This window comes from Gobio gobio (assembly GCF_949357685.1).
Source record: "Gobio gobio genome assembly, chromosome: 5".
NCBI lineage: Eukaryota > Metazoa > Chordata > Actinopteri > Cypriniformes > Gobionidae > Gobio > Gobio gobio.
Genome location: NC_137101.1, coordinates 9,057,029 through 9,072,957, shown reverse-complemented (window position 1 = coordinate 9,072,957; position 15,929 = coordinate 9,057,029). Strand labels below are relative to the sequence as shown.

Sequence of the window (15,929 nt, the reverse complement as noted above, 5' to 3'; positions counted from 1 at the left end):
TAATGAGATATTGACCGAGCAAAAAGGATTACTGTCGCTTTAAATCAAACCAAAGTGATTGCGGTCTGCCTGCGAGAGGAAAGTGCAAGCTAAATATGGTCAAAATAAGATAGAAGAGAGAGCTTTTATACCACATGCTGTGATCTGTACCCCCATCACCCTCCTCGTGTCCTGAACTTCCTGTAATTGCTGACCTTGGTTACAGAAAAATCCTGCCAATTCAACAGATGCATCTGGTTATCGACATTGCCTCTTGTTGCAGGAATTTGTGGTGTGGGATTCCAGATGAGAATGATGAAAACGGTGTCTGGGATTGTGTGCATCAAGCCTCGTGTCTTCATATTGAAAGTTGATGCATATAGTTGGAAGGAATTTTAGAGACAAAATGTTCAGTCTTATAATTACATGTTGTCAAGATGCTTTGAACGAATGGAATGTGTCAGTTATTCCCAATTATACCCCGGAGAATAAATAGAATTGAAAAGTGTTGTCAAAATGCGTAGAAATATAAAATACACTGAACAAAATTATAAACGCAACACTTTTGTTTTTGCCCCCTTTTTCATGAGCTGAACGGGAAGATCTAAGACTTTTTCAATGTACACAAAAGGCCTATTTCTCTCAAATATTGTTCACAAATCTGTCTATATATGTGTTAGTGAGCACTTCTCCTTTGCTGAGATTAACCATCCACCACACAGGTGTGGCATATCATGATGCTGATTAGACAGCATGATTATTGCACAGGTGTGCCATAGGCTGGCCACAATAAAAGGCCACTCTAAAATGTGCAGTTTTATCACACAGCACAATGCAGGGTTTTTCCTGCATTGAAAATTTTTTGGCGGCTGCCAAGACAAATTTTTGGCCCGCCAAAGCCTTATTTGATGAGTTATTGTGATTTATGAGTGTAGAATAGATGACTGCTGCACTTGTGATACGGCCGTGTTAAAATGACAGACAGAGAGAACGAGCAGAGAGCTCCTACCCCGCACACGCTTTCTCTGTCTGTCGATGTCTTCTCATATTTCACATATTGGCTCATATTTCTCATATTAATCAAAATCAAAAGGTCGGAAGACCGAATCCATGTTGCACGTGCCGCATTCGGACCATTTTTTTTCCTTGAATTCCCGCTGGGTGTGAACTGCGCTCAAAAAACATTGACTCTACTCTGACCAGCTGACATAAACCATAGTTTCAATAAACAGGAAAACATTATATTCAGTTATGAAGTGTATTCTGTATTGACAAATCTTTTGCGATGTTCTAACAGACGGGATTCGCACACAACGCGTCTGCTAATGTCCTAATGTCCTAATGTGCTAATGTTAGGTGAGACCAGAACAAAGTTGTTAGCTAGCTGATAATTTTACAAAATTGTATATGGTAGAAAATTAGGCTATTTGTTAATTTTTTAATGCTACTTTTTAATATTGATATACCAAAACAATTATCAGTAAATATTGTAAAAAATGAGGATCAAAACATCAAGGTAGAGATCATACATAATATCAGATGTCAAAATAAGATAAGCAAAAATTACAAACGGTTTCTTTGCATTTATTTTAAATTTATTGTCAGTGTTGCGCTCACAGATCACGTAGGTAGAGTACTTTTTTACTGTGTGTATGGATGACCATGTCTGTCAGACACCACCGAAGACCATTTTTGACCCAGGAAAAACCCTGCAATGCCACAGATGTTTTGAGCGTGCAATTGTCATGCTTACTGCAGGAATGTCCACCAGAGCTGTTTCCCGTGAATTGAATGTTTATTTCTCTACCATAAGCCTACCATAAGAATGTCAGAAACCGTCTCGGGGAAGCTCATCTGCATACTCGTCTTCCTCATCGGGGTCTCGACCTGACTGCAGTTCGTCGTCGTAACCGACTTGAGTGGGCAAATGCTCACATTCGATGGCGTCTGGCACTTTGGAGAGGTGTTCTCTTCACGGAGGAATCCTGGTTTTTACTGTACAGGGCTGATGGCAGATGGCAGACAGCGTGTATGGCGTTGTGTGGGTGAGTGGTTTGCTGATGTCAACGTTATGGATCGATGGGACCGAACAGCGGTGGAGTTATGGTATGGGTATGCGTATGTTATGGACAACGAACACAGGTGCATTTTATTGATGGCATTTTGAATGCACGGAGATACCGTGATGAGATCCTGAGGCCCATTGTTGTGCCATTCATCCACGACCATCACCTCATGTTGAAGCATGATAATGTACGGCCCCATGTTGCAAGGATCTGTACACAATTCCTGGAAGCTGAAAGCACCCCAGTTCTTGCATGACCAGCATACCGGACATGTCACCCATTGAGCATAATTGGGATGCTCTGGATCGGCGTATACGACAGCGTGTTCCAGTTCCTGCCAATATCCAGCAACTTCCCACAGCCATTGAAGAGGAGATGACCAACATTCCACAGGCCACGATCAACAACCTGATCAACTCTAAGTGAAGGAGATGTGTTGCACTGCTTGAGGCAAATGGTGGTCACACCAGATACTGACTGGTTTATGTCCCCGCCAATACAGTAAAACTGCAAATTTTTAGAGTGGCCTTTTATTGTGGCCAGCCTAAGGCACACCTGTACAATAATCATGCCGCCTAACCAGCATGGATTATCTTGGCAAAGGAGAAGTGCTCACTAACACATATTTAGACGGATGAGAAATAGGCCTTTTGTGTACATAGAATAAGTCTTAGATCTTTGAGTTCAGCTTATGAAAAATGGTGGCAAAAGCAAAAGTAAAATATCAGGTTAAAATCAATAAAAAAAATCCTTTACAGTCATTTTTGCATGTTAGCATCTTTGCAAATGGCTTAAAGTTTTGAGATTTTTTGGGGGGAAGGAAGAAATTTTATGAATTAATTGATTCTGTGCCAATTTTTCCAGATAATGCATTGGAAAAATTACCTGTGTATAAATATAGTAGTATACCTTGGACATAAGCAGCTTTGGATTTGCCAAATGTATAAAAAACAAATATATATATAAATTTAAAGTTTTAGCATGTTTGCAAATGGCTAATAATGTAATTTTTTTCCCCCTCTTACCATTATAACTTTGATTTCTCCCTCAAGATTCTTTGGATTTTAGAGGGGTTTTTGTACATTTTGAAGATCTATTAAATGGATATTTCACCCCAAAATAAAATTTAGCCCATGATTTACTCACCCTCAAGCCATCCCTTGGTGAATATGACGTTCTTCAGACTAATACATACAATCTGAGTTATATTAAAAAATGTCCTGGCTCTTCCAAGCTTTATAATGGCAGTGAGTATGAGCCCAAAATGTTAAGCCCAAAAAAGTGCATCCATCCATTATAAAAGTAATCCACACGGCTCCAGGAGGTTAATAAAGGCCTTCTTAAGCAAAGCGATGGGTTTGTGTAAGAAAAATATCCATATTTAAAACTTTATAAAGTAAAATATCTAGCTTCAGCCAGACCGCCTTCCGTATTCAACGTTTAATGTTCAAATTACCAGGAAATGCATCGAAAAAAAAAGTATCACATGAAAAGCAATTGCTTTAGATTTAAAAAGTGCACGCCAAAAAAATGTCTGCTGAATACATAAACGTACGTTTTGCATGCCAGCATCTTTGTAAACAGTTTAAAACCTCTTGATTTTTCTCTCAGGATTGTCTGCAACATGGTGACAGATGCATCTGGTTATCTGCGTACCTTCACATTGCCTCTTTTAGCAGGAATTTGTGGTGTGGGATACCAGATGAAAATGTTCGCTGTGATCATCGGCGTCTGGGATTGTGTGCAGCAGGCCTCTGTCTTCATATTGAAGGCTGATGCTTTTAGCTGGAAGGCAGTTTCTCAGCATGGAGGCCATTACCACCGTAGAGCTCCATTTGTATGAATGGCAGTTTGTGTGTATGTGTGTGTAGCGTCTGTTTGCTCGGTTGTGTACGTCAGAGTGCATGTTTGTAGAGGTCTGTACTAAGTGCCTCGGGCCTGCCAAACGAGTCAGGACTTTTGTAGCCGATTCTGAAATGTGGGGGGAAAATGAAATGTGAATGTTCCTTGAAATGGAGCAGCGTAATGAACTCAAGACTGTTCCCATATTCAGCACTACTCTGGCGTTTCTCCACGTATCCCACAATGCCTATTCATTTGAGTCCCTCACCATTGCGTTCTTTGCTCTCTAGCACACTTTCAATCTGACTTTTTCTCTGTTCGTCATTTTCCCTCTGTTTTTCCAATTCCCAATACAATCAATTGCAGGCGTTCATGATAACTTGGATTTGACCCATGCCTCTGTTGTATACGTTTGCCCGAGCAGAGAGTAGATGCTTGGAGTAGTGTGATTGTGATTTCACTCTTGACTGGCGAGACATAGATCTGCGCCGTGTCATCATGGGAGCAGACTGTATATGAGTCACGTCCCTAAGACGGACCGCTTGGGTTGCCCTCAGTTACCGCAGTCCGAGTATTCATAATGTTTATACCTCATGCTGTGAACTGACTGCAACTTGCTTTCTCAGAACTACCTGCTGCTACACTTGTTCGTTAATAAGGCTTGTACTATATTTGAACAAAGCTCATTGAATAAAATTGCATGGTCAGAATATTATTCGATTTCAGTTAAAAGGCCAGGTATTGGACTGTACCTGACATTCTACAAAAGTTTATCAGTGTTACTAGATAGCGTTTTGTTGAATATTCTAAAATATTCTAAAATATATTTTTCACCCAGGATTCTCTGCAGCAGAAGGACGAACGCATCGAGGAGCTGGAGGAGGCCTTGCGTGAGAGTGTGCAGATCACGGCCGAGAGAGAAATGGTGCTGGCACAAGAGGAATCTGCTCGTTCTAATGCTGAGAAACAGGTAAAAAGCAGATGAAGCACAAGGGTTTTTAATATGCCAGTAATCTCTCTCTGTCTTTGTTTTTTGGGATGAATATATTGTTCACTTGTTTGTTTGTTTTTCACATTCAAATCATTTTTATTTAATAGCTTGTGCCTTTTCTTTTGAGTCCAAATAGAAGTGGTATATTACGTATAGAAGGTTTTTTTATTTTTATTTTATTTTCTTATTTGTATTTTTATTTAATTTAATTAATCATTTAATCATTTATTTGTTTAGAGTCCAAATTGAAGTGACATATTACATCGTTTATTTTTTTCATTATTTTGTTAAAATTGTATTTTATGTCTTTTTATTTAATTAACTTTTTTCACATTCAAGACATTTTTATTTAATACCTTGTGCATTTTCTTTTGAGTCCAAATAGAAGTGGTATATTTCGTATAGAAGGTTTTTTATTTTTATTTTATTGTTATTTTTTATTTGTATTTTATTTAATTAATCATTTAATCATTTATTTATTTAGAGTCCAAATAGAAGTGACATATTACATAGAGAAGGTTATGTTTTTATTATTTTATTATTTTGTTCAAATTGTATTTTATGTCTTATTTAATTAACTTTTTTCACATTCAAATCATTTTTATTTAATACCTTGTGCTTTTTCTTTTGAGTCCAAATAGAAGTGGTATATTACGTATAGAAGGTTTTTTTTTTTTTTCATTAATCATTTATTTATTTATTATTTTGTTAACATTTTATTTTATATATTTTTTTATTTAATTTCATTTATTTTATACATTATATTTAATCCATTACAGCTTTACTCCAGCTCACGCTCCAGGAGATGTTTGACAACATTTTGGATAGTTATTTTGCACCCTTCCAGCCAGTTGGCAACCAGATTAGGCTTGGAGCAGCCAGCTTTGGCAGTATTGAGACTTCAGCTATCATAGTCCTTAGCTTTTCAAGTGTGATAAACAGTCATGTTTCCTGGTTACATTATCCAATAATGTTTCTAAAAAGCTCCTGTGTACTTTTACAACGACGACTCTAGATGTGTTACATGAAGCCAAATGTGTGCGATAACTTCAGTTTGATGCTAGCCAAATCCTACAGCCATCTTTCCATTGTGGAAATGTCCACTTCCACTTCCTCCCAGTTAAACATCCTGTCCAGTGTTTGCACAGAACTGTATGCACATCCACGCAAGGCTAGCATCTCCCAGGCTGGGTTGTAATGGCTTTTGCTTGGCGAACGTGTCGCTCCTGCTAAAAAGCCTCCTTCACATGGTGCAGGAATCAGTAAAAAGACGGCTTGTCACTGCACATCACCACACCAGCACATGCCATGCCAACCATCCAGATGCATGCCAGCGCTGCATGGCCGTGCCAGTGGTGAACATTCATGTGGCATGCACGGGTTATATGTTTGTGTCTACAGTCAGTCTTCATTTAGAACATAAATAAGCTTTGTGTGGCCTGCATGAGGTCTGCTAACTTTGGTCCGTTTCAGTTCAGCCACATAGAACGTGCACACATGAGGAACGTCTCGTGTGTGCAGAGCATATGGCGGTGTTTCTTCCTTAGCATTTAGCATTTTTCAGGCTGGGACTTTGGAGGTAGAGGTTTGAAATATATGGGCAAATAAATGGCCTCTACCTGGGTCCGCTTAAAGGGATTGTTCACCCAAAAATGAACATTTTGTCACCATTTACTCCCCCTCATGGTGTTCAAAATCCACAAGACTTTGGTTAATCTTGGAAACACAAATTAGGAACCCTCGAAACCTGAGAGTTTTCTGCCCCTCCATTTAAAAGTCTAGGTAACCAAAACGTCCAAAGATCCAAAAAGGCCACTAAGGAGTTCTTTACTTTTATTCACACATATAAACACACACACATAGAGCGCATCACACACTAGATCAAACCTCATTGGCTTTTGTGCATCACACTCACAATAAAAGCCTAAATTCAATCTGTTCATTATAAAAAGTTATTGCGTCTATTCAAAAGACTTGGATTGAACCACTCGATTCATATAGATTTGTTTTACAATGCACGCATTACCTTTTTGGATCTTCTAAGTTTTGGTTACCTGGACTTTCAATGGAGCAACAAAAAACCTCTCTCAAGTTTCATTAAAAATAATTTGTAATTCATAAATTGTGTTTCGAAGATTAACCAAATTCTTATGGGTTCGGTGCAACTTGATGGTTAGTAAATGATGACATTTTTGTAGTATTATTTTTGGGTGAAATACCAGTGAACTTAAAACTTTTTTTGAGCAATTAAACTCTCTAAATGGAGAATGTGTGTCCTGGACTTGACAAATAAACTGCAAATAAATTGGTATTTTATGATTTGAAGGTGCTGGAATGTCTTTCCCAGGTCGTTCTGGCCCAATTTAACACATTTTTTTTAAGGCTTCAATGCGGACTGCTCCACAGTCCAGCTGTCTTTAGAGCCCTGGAGATAGCATCAAACTCCTATAACCTTCTCCGAATGAGTCCTCCATGACTCGGACAACACAAGCAGCTAGTCAGGCTTTCAAACGGAGCGCAAAGCAGCTGCCAAAATCTTGCTTCCCCTCTACCTGAGTCCCTGAACTTTTCCCTCTCCTTTCTCCTTCTCTGTCCATCTATTTTGGCTCAATTGAAAGATTCATTTTTAAACCTTTAATGGTACCTTCTGTGGATCCTGGCGCCCTGCCCTTTCCTTCCTATTCTTTCTATTTTCTAGAAATTTCGCATGGCTGGCTGAGCGTCGTCCCAGTGCGCGTTGTAGTCTCGGGAACGTATCATGGCCTAGAGTTTCTTCGCCGGGCGGACCTCCGCTCCAATCCCCCGGAGGTTAATTAGAGCCGGGGGCTGAGGCGGGAGCCAACGCTGCTGCTAAGCCTGGCCGTCCCCTCATTTGGGCCCGGTAGAGAAGAGGAAATGGGGACAGTACAAGTGCCACCCTCCGGAGCCAGTCTCCACGCTCATTACCGACGTCCCAGCCGCATCAAGTCTCGCTGCATGCACTCAGGATATCGCCATTAGAAGTTCCTCCCCACCCTGGCACCTGTTATATAAGAATGAACTCATATTCCGGGTTACATATTTTAGGAGTTATGAGCTACATGATTGGGGGAGAAAAACGGATGGCAGCTTGCCTCGCTGGCAATTGGCAGACATGTTTTTAAATGTGTAATTTGTGGTCCTGCATTAAACCATGCAAAATCTAATTAGCCTCACACACATGCACGCGTTTTCCCTTACGCACACACGGAGTCTATCCGCTGCTATTTAACTAACATCCCTGCATTGCTTCACCACACCCTCTGTTGTGCCAATCACACGCAAGCGTTCGTCTTTAGCTCTGTGTTCAATTTCCTCCAATAGCTGTTCATCTCATTGTTCGCATTGTGCAGAGCACATGTTGGACCGAGCTCGGTGCCTGTACAAATTGCTGTCAGTATGTTGGTCTTGAATGTATGGGGACGGGGGCGACTGCTCTTTGTTACGCTGACATAAAAGCGAGCCTCTGGCCAAAAACGAGGCCGTTCTCTCTCGTCAAACCATGTGCGTCCGTTGAGCTCACTTTAAAGGTCTGTGTGTGTGCGCTTAATTTGAGAGCATGGGAGAGCTACAGGTTTTTTTGCTCCATTCATGCAGCTAATGAAATTTGGAAATATGAATCCAAACATATGTTTCTACGAGTTATCATATGTACCAAGTCTGAAAGGTTTCTGACAATTACGCAGGTCAGTGTCAGTGCTACTATTCTTCTTTCTTTCATAAAGGAATAGATGAACATGTAATTCTGTCAATATTTACCAACTTTCATGCCATTCCAAACCCATATGCAGTTTTGCTAACATTTTACACTAAGGTTCAATTCGCTTAGATTATTAATGCATGAGGTATTATGAATTAACAAGGAACAGTTTAGTTAATTTTACAGCATTTCTAACTATTAAATATTTTAAAATGTAGTTGTTCCTTGTTAGTTCCATTACTTTTAACGAATTGAACTTTATTCTTCAATTTTTAGTGTTGATGCAATTTTTTTTAAGGCCATATGATTTATGCTTTATCTGACAAACAGACTTGAAATGTGACAAACAGAATTGAATCGAAGTCCTGAAAACAGCATTTGACGAGATTCTTGCATGTCTCGTGATGTCATCAAACGTGTGGCATATTTGATTTGAGAGCCGCAGCAGAGAAGAAATGAGTAATGGCATGAATCAACATTATTCTTTTGTGTTCCAAAGAAGAACGAAGGTCATAAAGGTTTGAAACAACACGAGTAAACGATTTTTCATTTTGGGGTGAATTATTCCTGCAAGTTTTCCCCCTATTTTCTCACTCCATCTTCCTGTCAGTGATGATATTTCAGGAGTGCGGGGCTGCTGTATCAGAGGACCTGGGTGTCAAAACAACGTTTTCTCAAGTCTGTTCAGTGTGCTTGTTTAGCAGATGAGCCCGTCTTATTTTAGTTTATGCTTTCATGAGCGTTATTGTCCTGCCAAACCCCTGTCGCAGCAACTGCTTTAATGAGTCGTGTGCTAGTAAGGGCAAATGTGGTCGCCGAGAAAAAAAGGGGGGCGCTTTTTTCCTACACAGAGTCCTCGGTGTGCAGTGACACCAGTCACTCAGCCCCGGCACGGGATTTACGGCCGGGATGTACGAAAGCGACCAGCCGCTCATGCGGGGCCAGTGAAAACGTTTGCCCAAGACCACATGAAAACACACGTCCAGTCTCCAGACATGATTCAGCAGTGAAATGACATACTTCATAACCTTCCCTGGAGGCAGTGGACCAAAGAAAGCCTCAATCTCTCTCTGCTCATGTTGACCGGGGATGATGGGATGTCTCGAAACCGCCCTTCCTCTTTCACCACAAGTTTCCCCCTTTCCCCTTGCCGGCCTGACCCAATCCCGTGTGGATCTCTTTTCCGCTCCGAACCTGTTCTCGCTCAGACGTTTCACTGTTGCCACGCTGGATCCATGGTTACCATTCTCTTTCATTAGCCCCTCTTTCTCTGCTTCCAATTTTCAATTTGCGTGTTTTGTTTCAAACTGTTGTTCTGTTTTGCTCTGCTCTGTCTCTGTTTCCTCTTTGACTTTTTCTATAATCCCTCTTTTTCTCTATTTCTTCTCCATCACTCACTGCCTGTGTCGAAGCGCTCTCATGACCTAATGCATGACTCCGGCCGTGCTGGCTTAAAGTGGCTCAAGGTATGGCACGATTAATGTTTTCATTCTTTTACAAGGAATGATTTGAGTTTTGTGCTTTTCATCAGTTTCGCTGCATCTCAGTGACCTTTTTTTCTCATTTAGATGGGGGTGTTCGACAAATGTGGCTTTTGGTCCTGATCCAACCCAAACTTTTCCAAATAGGAAGCTTAACCACTGACAGAGTGCAATTTATTGACTGTTCCCTGAAGATGAGCTCTATCAGATCATTATTTTATGTGGACGGCCTCTTTTATGCTTTCTTTCCATTATATTGGGAAGTCATGCTCATTTGTGTCTGTCTATCAGGATAAGTTATGTTTTGATTTAACTTTTATGTAGGGCGTCCAACACAGTTCTGTTTCTGCAGTGGGAAGTTGAGTTTCCCCATTGCATGTAACTTTAAATACTTGTTATATAAACAGTTATACTGGCAGTTAAGGCGTACTTCACCCAAAAATCTGTTTTGTAATTATTTATTCGCTCTTATGATATTTTAAATCCATTTTACTTTCTTCTGTGGAACACAAAAGGAGACGTTTAGCAGAACGTCCAAGCTGCTCTTTTCTATACAATAGAATTGAATGAAGTCATATGATAGCTTTGTACTGTCCCCAAAAATTAAGGCAAAAAAAAAAACTGTTACATCAAATTTTTTAAGTAAAGAAATTGTAAGTATAAGTTAGCAGAACTTGCAAATTTTTATTCTGTACTCATACATTTGAATTGCTCTTAACTTGACATATATGAGTAAGCTAATTCATTCATTCAAATTAAAATGATCAACTTAACTATTTTAGTAGTGCAATCTTGGCTAGCTTTAACTAGCTAATTCAATAAATGATACCTTGCTAATTGGTAACACAATGCTTTGATAGCATTAGCATAGCACTTGAATGAGGGCGGCGATATAGAACATTTTACTTACTTTATATATGTTGTCAAATAAGCTTATGTTCTACTCATCACCTCCCCAAAATCCCAACATAACAAAAACTCTTCTACATTAGCATACCAAAACATTAAACAGTACTAAATCGCCACTTTAACATTAATCTTAAACATAATATAACCTTTTTTCAGTGTCATGGCAAGGCATGCTGGGAAATATAAATCTCAGCCCAATTTTTGTTCAATTTAAGTTAGTCTAAATCAAAAGAAACAAGAAACAACTCAAAACAATGAAACAATTCAGGTTACTTAAAATGTGCCAGTTTTGTGAACTCAAAGGAAAAAGAATTAGAACTAATTTGTTTAATTTGAGTTGGCTCTACTCGTTAGGGTTTACGGTGTGAGAAAAAGACCAAAAATCTCTTTATCATGAGGAATGATGGCAAAATGTTCATTTTTGGGTGAATTGTTTCTCAAAAAGGTGTAAATAGGTTATTTAGACACGTTAGCTCACTCATTGCCGGAACCAATCTTGTCAAAATCTCAAGCAGCCCATCAGATTCACAGACAGTTCTCACTCCGTACTGCAGGAGGCAGAATCACGGCAGAGCCACGGCAGACCGTGAGCTCTCCAAGCAGTCCAGGCCAAAAACAGACATGGAAATTAGTCAAAGAATAAATAGCTCTTACAGCTGCCTCTGCTCTTTCTCAGGTTTGTATTCGAGCCATCGTCAGAAACAGCCTGGATTTTTATGATAAAACTTTAGAGGGAAATAAAACTCCCTCCTCTGCTAATATTCCCAACCAGCTGAGATCCAGACACAAAGCTCAGCACCCAAAACACATCAAGATCCAAAGACCAGCTTGTTGAAATTGGCTTTATGCTCACCGTTGAGGACGAGGCTGCTCTTTTGGCAACCGGGGAGGAGAGAGTAGGAAGAGACGGATGAGGAGAAGGGGAGAGAGAGCAGGAGAAAAACAGCACGCTGCTGCATTAAGCACTTTTTATTAGTGTTATGTTTCTGCTCCGAGCATCTGGGTTAGTCTGGATATCTCTCACAGGAGGTGATTAGAAGCTTCTGAGCTCGGCACGGGCCGAAGAGAAGGCCCTGATCTAACGCCCACCGTGATCTCATCACCTCGCAGTGCACATCAATAACAAACCAATATGAAGTCTTGCATTTACAAAAGTAGCACTGTGGTATTGCCATGTTTTTAGAACATGGACCATTGTAATACCTTTTTCTTTTGGACCCTACATGAAACGTATGCCTTTGTATGCTTTGAAGTACTATGCAAATATCATGGGATGTCAATATGGTAATCAGCCAATGATGTTAAAATACCATGGTATTACCATCTCATACCTCTTAGTTTTTTTTTTGTAAAGGCCAGCACTCGGAGAGGATAGGTAAAAATGAACAGAATTTTTGGGATGTTCTATAACAAAAGTATAGTTCTTTTTATTTTATTTGAGTACCAGTAATTGGTATACGAGTAGAGTAATTCGTAATTCTTAAAGGGTAACTTCAGTGATTTAGCATTAAGCTTTGTATTTAAACTGGGTCATTTATGCAGTAGAAATGTGAAATTATTTTTGAATTTGGTGCCTTCTAGACTGAGAAAAGACAAAAAAAGTATTTTTGTCTCATGTGGATGAAAGACAACAACTCCCAGAATGCACTTGCTTCACTGCCCTACGAGGCCACTCCGTACACTGTCGTTTTGATCTTCATAGTAATACAATCATTTCGTTCAGTAGTTAGAGAATAAATACTACAATTAAAATCTGAACGTGTCTTTTCAATAAAGTGTGAGTGAGCCGAACGAAAGTCACGGCACAGACGCAGCAGTGTCAGATTTCATTCATCACGAAGAGCTGAGGTAACGTTAAGCGCCAGTCTGGCACGTTTTCAGATCGCATATGGAAGCTAAACTATCACAGGAATTCATTGAAAAGTTGAAACACTCACTTTACTCTGCACCGCTCTCCGTTATTATGATTGTTCGTGCGGTCGTCTGTGTCTTGCATTCTGTGCGTGAGATCTCTCCTCTGTGGGCGGGTTGATAACAACTGGAACAGCTCCATCTAGTGGCTGTAGTCTTTGCCTCTGGCGAAAAAAATCCTCCGATGATGCAAAATGACGATATTTGCGTCATCGGAGGAATTTTTCCAGAAATAAAATGCATAATTCTCTCGTCTCAGGGGGATATGAGGGGGGAAAGTACCATAATTTGAATATACTACCAGGTTTCTACTGATACAAAGCCTAATGCTAAATCACTGAAGTTACCCTTTAAGTACCTTGAGTTATATTAAAGTACCAAGGTGGTACCATCATATCTACCAGTGTTTCTCAACCGATTGGTCGCAACCCAAAAGTGAGTCGCAAGACAATTTAGAGTGGGTTGCTGAGTGTGTAGTCAAAGAAACAAAAACTGTGCATGAAAGCAGTTTACTCTTCTTCAAAGACTTTGATCTTCTGTCACACAGAATGAGTTTTCCTATTCCACTGCACTACTTTTCCATTGTTCTTCTTTGTAAACACGCTAGACGGACATGTTTGACCGCTGCGTTCACGTCTTCTACAGCGTCTCGAGCATGACTCGTCTTGCGTTGTCCTGATTCATTATCTGTTGTCAGATGAGATGATGCCACTGTCATAATTCTAACGTAACTTAGGGCCTGTTTATGCCGAACTCGTTTTTGTGGTTAAAATTGCGGACAGTATGTTGCCTGTTACCAAAATTACCAAAAAAGTGGTACATTGTGTGCAAGCCAGGAAGGATTTGCATGATGTTCGTTCTATTTATCAGAATCAGTGCCCATGTGTTTTATTAATAGTTAATGTAAGCGTGGTGTATTTACCATGGTAGTTTCCATAACCTTAACCCAAAATACCACCAAATCTTTATTTTTGATGACTCTGGTGGATCATACCAACTTACTAGCTATATTTTGTCAACAAAATTTCATTAGAAACTGCTTTAAAATATCCTTACCTTATAATACTGTTTATTCATCAGTGTCAGTGAAAATCTTACAATTTATGGCTATGTTAAGTAAAGTGAGACGGTGTCATATTTGAGAAAAACATTTTCTTGGTTCAAATTCCTAAAAATTTGATTCACAGTGACTAATGGAAAATGTGGGTCCCATGGCCAAACCATTTGAGAATCTCTGATATATACTGTATACATTACCGTGGTACAGTCACAGTTTTACTTAATTTTATTTTCTGAAGACATTTTGAACATAATATTCCATACTTTTCTCCTTTTACCCAGGTTGAATTGTCCCTTAACACAATTTTCAGCCATTTAGGGCACCACTTTTTTTGCTCTTTTTTTTTTTTTACAGCTTTTCTTTGTCTATTTAATTCTTTCAGATTTTTTGCATATATTTCCTTTCGGTGCATTGCATTTACCTATTTCTGTGTTTCTTTCTCTCTTGTTCTGCTGTCTTGTAGCGCAAAGAGGCAAGTATACTGCTTTATTCTTTGCTTATGTCCACGCGCCTTTCCTCATCTGATGAGGCATCTGTTCCAGCCCCTCTGACCCTCTTCAGTCTTTATTTTTCCCCCTTTTTTCCTGTTCTTTTATCACTCTTTCTCCTTGATCCCTGACAGATCCTCTTCCTTTCCCCAAGGCCTGTTTCTGACACCGGTTTTGAGCAGCCAGCCTTAAATTAAACAAAAAAAGAAGAAAATCACTGTTATCAATTCCATAGACGGTACGTCACAACTGATGTGAGCAATTACTCCAAGTCGTAAAAACACTTGCAGAGGGTTGAAGCCGGACTGTGAAGATCAGTTAAAGGACGTGCATCTTGAACGCTTTGATCTGTCCTCCTCTTGCCTTACTGGTTCACATTCCCAGTGTGAGAAAGGAAGTGGTGTTATCATCACCCAGTGAAGTGCTCAATTTTTCACACCCGAGGTGTCATAATTCACTGCAGCGTTTTTTTTACGACTTGACTAACATCTGAGGTTAGTTTGTACTCCCCTGAGAAAACAAGCGCTGCATGCCACCTTGTTCTTTCGTACACACACACACACACACACACCGTCCATTCCTCCATCAGAGAAGGCAACACCACAAGCAAGTCTTTGCTGAAAGGAGTGTTTGCATTGGTTTTAATATTTCGGATTTTCTTTTTAGAGAATTTTCAGCAAACTCTAATTTTGGAACATGAAAGGAAATTCCGGTTCCAATTCCATTAATAATTATTGTAGTACTTTTGAAAAAGAACCTTAGACTCCCAACATCCAAGGAAGAAGGAGGACACAGAACTAGACATAATGAAAATCATTTGGTTTCATTTTTTTTTTTTTTTTATGGATCCGGTTCAGAGTAAGAACCAGTTCTTGATTCCACACTATAGAGTTCTAGGAATCATAATGTCTATGATACCTTATGTAGACTTTACAATTTTTTGTGTGTGTGCGATTTGGCTTTCCCATCAGTCTGCCAAGCCTTTAGTCAGACCTTTAAAATCTGTTGATTATGTCCTAATGAATGACTTAACTCAACGGCTTTACGAATTTGGCACCAGGCTGAGCTTACTAAATACTTTTACAGTAAAACTGACCCAAGCACACTGTAAATTCATTCGAGTCCATTCGTTCCAGATGATGTTTGGTCACCGAGGATGGAGTCAGTTCAGATGTCTCCCCTCAAGGCACGGTGACACCATATCGCCTCTCACACATCCTGGACTGATTAGTTAACCGCTCTGCCGCCGCTATGTGTGTGTACGTGTGGTTGCACAACAGTGGGAGATTGTCGAGATTTTTGTGTGCTGTTGAATAAAAATTTTACAAAGTTCTCACGGTTCCGTTTTTGCCCCCCTCACCTCTCATTGGCCGCTCTGTTTTAATGGACAGACCTGTTTCCCCGCCCTCACCACAGGTTTGCCACTGGCAGTGAAACTGATGCTGCCAGTTTTTAAATATTTTTTTATGGTCATACTAGGGGGC

General features: G+C 39.8%; 1 protein-coding gene across 1 annotated transcript in view; it reads left to right on the top strand.

The window, feature by feature from the left end:
- The window catches only part of erc1b (ELKS/RAB6-interacting/CAST family member 1b), a 266,460-nt gene that overhangs the window by 119,471 nt on the left and 131,060 nt on the right, over positions 1–15,929 (top strand). Inside the window, exon 15 of the mRNA XM_079817695.1 lies at positions 4,726–4,857. Coding sequence (XP_079673821.1) covers positions 4,726–4,857 — 132 coding nt within the window. The remainder of the gene's footprint in view (positions 1–4,725; positions 4,858–15,929) is intronic.